This window comes from Scleropages formosus, chromosome 10 (assembly GCF_900964775.1).
Source record: "Scleropages formosus chromosome 10, fSclFor1.1, whole genome shotgun sequence".
NCBI classification, from domain to species: domain Eukaryota; kingdom Metazoa; phylum Chordata; class Actinopteri; order Osteoglossiformes; family Osteoglossidae; genus Scleropages; species Scleropages formosus.
Window position 1 is genome coordinate 29,624,519 of NC_041815.1, and position 4,370 is coordinate 29,628,888.

A 4,370-nucleotide genomic window follows, 5' to 3' on the forward strand; every position below is an offset into this window, starting at 1 on the left:
CAACAATGCTTCTCTCCCAGTCTGCAATTGTTCAGTCTCACGATTCAGCTTTCCTTCCAGAGGACAGTAGTAACACAGGAAAAACACTGATTTCACATGGAGTGTCGCAGTGTGTAACCCGGGCATTTCCCGAACCACCAAGATCCGCCTGCACGGTTTCTCAACCAAACCCAAAATAGGCCCGGAGCGCCCTGTGATGGGAGGACCGCCCCTCCGTGGGCCGTGCCCTGCGCTCCCACAAGCTCTGAACCATGCGGGATGTTACCGATGGATTCCGTGGCAGCAGTAGGGGCCCAGGGTGTGCCAGGGCGTAGGGAGAGGGTGTGTAACTCAGACTGGACTGGGATAGCAGATGTGGGAGAGGCACATGAGATGAGGGGTGGAGCTTTGTCCCTTTCGGGTGTGTGGATAAGTGTGTGTGAGGGAACAGTATCTCTTCCGCAGCAAGTGTCTGTCACACTGATTCCCTCTGAACCTCGAGCGTGTCCTGGCTGCAGCCTGCTGTCTTCATTCAGGTAGGTGTTCCTCGAGCTCCGTTTCAGGTGTGTGCTATGTGTGTATGTGCCATGTATGTAGGTATGTATGGTACACATTTTAAATAATTGATCGATACCACGGTGTAATCCGCAGCCACCGTTTGCCCCTTTGCTTTCCCGTCATGCAGGAATGTGTGTCGCTCGCTGCTCCCGCTTTGTGGGCGTGTCCCTGGTTCCCCTGGCAGTGCTGTGTATTCTTGGCAACATCTTGCTGCTGCTCCCTGACCTGCAGACACGCTACCTGTTGGAGGGTCACGTGACCCGTGAAGCAACCTGGGGTAGTGGACTGTGGGCATCTGGCTTCTTGGTGAGGGCCCGTTGTGCGTGTACGTGTTCTCTGTGTGCTTTGAATGTGCTGTGTGTGTGTGTGTATGAGGGAGCTTTCACACAGCTTCAGTCACAGTAAACGTGGATCATCTTTTCCACAAAATCTGAAAATCTTGAGAAACATGTCCATCTCAATGTGTTTCGCAAAATAAATGTACATTTAGTCATTTGTCGCACACTTTTCTCGAAATAACAGATGAAGAGGTTCAGACACAAACACAGGAGTATCAACCCACAGCTTCTGACCACCATGTTGCTGGTTCACATCCCTCAAGTAGCTCTGATAGAAGTGACATTTCAGTAGCAAATACGGTGGGTCCTCAACTCACAAATACAATTTTGTCCCAAAGGCCACCTGTAACTCGATTTGTTTGTAACGCTAACTGCTATGGCATGGTGGCACAGCGAGTGTCCTTCCGATCTCACAGTACCTGGGTGATGTGAGAGGACATGGGTTTGAACCTTGATCAGTCTATGTGGAGTTTGCATGTTCTCCCTGTGTCTGTGTGGGTTTCCTCTGGGTGCTCTGGTTTCCTCCCACAGTCCAAAGACATGCTGTTCAAGTTCACCCATAGTGTGTGAGTGACAGAGAGAGTGTGTTTGTTCCACTGATGTATGGATGAGTGACCCATTGTAAGTAGTGTATCTAGCAGTGTAAGTCACCTTGGGTAAAAAAAAAAAAAGGTGCTGGATGAATCCTACAGAATATTCATTGTATGGTGCTTTGGGGAAAAATATTGGCTACATGAATAAATGTAAATCAGTTGTTCTCTCATAAGGAGAGCAGATGGTGTTGAACTAATTCGTGTAGCTGTCAGGAGATCAGGAAAGAAAGGGGTGTCAGACCCTTCACAATTGCTCGGAGGGACTCAGCATCTCTGAGAGACAGAGGGAGTTTGTAACGTGACTTTGGGGCCAGAACGGATCCTACAGACTTTTGATTTTGGACCCTTTGTGAGCGGGACCATCTGGAGGCCGAACGGGAGGAGCAGAGACCGGAAGAGAAGCTCTTGACTCGTGATCAGATGGAGTCTGCTGTGGCAGTGGAAAAGAGCTCAGCAGCACGCTTTAAATGGACCGCACACACACAGTCCTTTTTTCTTACCTATACACACCTTCATCGACTCGCTTTCCTCTATACACACCCTTAACCCTTCACATATCCCATCATTCCTGCAAGTACACCTTCGCACACACTAACTTTACTCCTGTTCCTGATGCTTTTCTCCAAAGAAACTTACAATGGTAAGCTACCAACAATTATTTACCTATTATTTTTACTGAGGCAGTTCAGGGTAAGTACCTTGCTCAAGGGTAGTACAGCTGGAGGTCAGAGTCGAACCTGTGACCTTCAGAGCTGAAGGACGCCATGCTGTCCACTACACTGTTAGATGCCCTATGAACGTACACACTGATAAGCCTGTCAGTTTTCAGACGTGTTGAAGTTTCCCTGCTCCTCCTTTCTCGTGTCCCACATGAACACTCGTGAGTGATCTCATGTTCCGTGTGACCGACACAGGGACCGTCGAGGTGCAGTTTCCACACGAGACCTCTGTCAGTTGTCATCGTCACCACCCTCAGTCAGTAACATCCCACATGCGTCCACCACCAAACACGGACATCGCTGCGGCTCCGGGCCGCCGCCGGCTTTGACTGACAGTTCGGTCACGTCCCCATCGCTGCTCTGACTCACCGCCACTTGACACTTAGCAAGTTCTACCGCAGTTCTGAAGAGGGACTCACGTGAGGAAGTGTTTCAGGACTCGTTCAGCTGCCTTTCCCTTTATCAGCCACCAGATGCCCTTATCGAGCTGAGTGTAGTTTGTGCAGACTCTTCCTTGTAAGTGTGTGACTCTATGTGTGTGTGTGTGTGTGTGTGTGTGTGTGCGTGTGCGTCTGTGGACCTCTGCAGGTTCTCCTGGCGGCCAGAAGCTTCATCTCCGGAAGCTTCATGAAGGGCTGCTGTGGCTTCAGGATGGAGGTGAGCTGCTCCCCCGTGAAGTGCTGCCACTGTGTGATGTGTTAGCATTGTGTGTGTGTGTGTGTGTGTGTAACTTAAGTGTGTGTCTCTCACATGCCCAGATGCTGTGGCTGGTGGGCTACTCGTGTATCGCCATGGTGGCTGCGGGGATCTGCTTCGTGACCAGCAGCACTGGACTAGTCAACGGTCCGCTGTGTCTTCACAACAGCACTGAGGGACCAGTGTGGGATGAGCCACCGCAGTGGCAGAGGGGCAGGTGGCTGCTCCCTGTGTCACCTACACACACACACACACAGTTATACATGCATATATCACAATTTGTACTGTATGTAAGTGTGGAGAAGCGTGATGTTCACCGCACTCTGTGTGTGTGTGTGTGCGCCTGTAGGTTCCTGTATGAGCAGGTGAGCTGGCCATCGGTCTGTCAAGAGCCACGGGGGGTCGTGCTGTGGAACGTGGTGCTTTTCTCCATCCTCATGGCAGCAAGTGCCATTCAGGTGCTGCTTTGCATTGTTCACACACTCAATGCCATTCTGGGCATGCTCTGCGGAAACTCCTTTGGAAGAAACAAGGTGCGTGTGTGTGTGTGTGCGTTTGTGCGCGTTTGTGCTTTCATACTGGTTGAAGGTTGTTGTGTGTTCATGGCTGATGGATGTTCTCTACTCCTGTCCACACCATGTGTTCCCTGTGCTGCAGGTGAGCCCAGCGTGACACAGGAAATGAAAGAGAAGGACTATGAAATCGGACAGAACACCGCACACGCACACGCACGTCACACACCTGTCATCAAGGACGTCCCTCCATCCTCTGCCGGGTCCCTCCACAGGAACTGGGCTAACGTATTTATTCACGGCTCACGCATCTGCTCGTTCGGTTCTCATGGGCGCCACCATGTGGTGCAGTCGGTGGAAGAGAGGAGATGGGTTCGGGGACTCGTCTTTCTCGGTGTTTGTGAAGGACACCTGCACCTGGAGATGACCTGCTGCTCCTGGGCTTCTGAAGTCTCACTGACCACAGTGTTGTCAGGTTCAAATGTTACGGCGATATGACCAAGTCAAATGGAGATGAAGATGTGCGAAGAGAGGAGCGAGGGGAAGGTCCTGGACACATGGCAGAGATACCCTCACGAAAGTCGGAAGTTAACTGGTTATGGAGACGCTTCGGGATGTCCGTCCTGGACAAACAGATCTGTGGTTCTTGGGGGATCTGACAGCGGCGCCAAGCCCTTCGGTCCCTCCTCTCTTCTGAGCTCTGTTTCATTTCTTGTCATTCCAGGACACTCAATAAACTGATCCCATTTCTGCTCAGCATGATGTTTAGAACACTTTTACCCATTTTACTCTGTTTTGATCAAAGAATTCTTTGTAAGGCACACACACACACACACACACACACACACACACACACACACACTTTCAGAACCGCTTGTCCCATACGGGGTCGCAGGGAACCGGAGCCTACCCGGTAACACAGGGCGTAAGGCCGGAGGGGGAGGGGACACACCCGGGAAGGGACGCCAGTCCATC

General features: G+C 51.3%; 1 protein-coding gene across 1 annotated transcript; it reads left to right on the top strand.

Moving 5' to 3' along the window:
• The first annotated feature begins 618 nt into the window (after positions 1–618).
• LOC108932230 (transmembrane 4 L6 family member 5) lies at positions 619–4,131 on the top strand. The gene is made up of 6 exons (XM_018748475.2): positions 619–843; positions 2,776–2,844; positions 2,946–3,100; positions 3,233–3,471; positions 3,541–3,683; positions 4,120–4,131. The coding sequence occupies exons 1-6, from the start codon at positions 667–669 to the stop codon at positions 4,129–4,131; spliced, it is 795 nt and encodes a 264-aa protein (XP_018603991.1). The 5' UTR covers positions 619–666.
• Positions 4,132–4,370: the final 239 nt, after the last annotated feature.

Excerpts from the sequence above, each read along its gene's own strand:
- LOC108932230 (XM_018748475.2), top strand. The coding sequence starts at position 667 with ATGTGTGTCGCTCGCTGCTCCCGCTTTGTGGGCGTGTCCCTGGTTCCC. Across the intron at positions 844-2,775 it reads TGTGGGCATCTGGCTTCTTG|GTTCTCCTGGCGGCCAGAAG; the intron begins GTGAGGGCCCGT and ends GGACCTCTGCAG. Across the intron at positions 3,101-3,232 it reads CCGCAGTGGCAGAGGGGCAG|GTTCCTGTATGAGCAGGTGA; the intron begins GTGGCTGCTCCC and ends GTGCGCCTGTAG.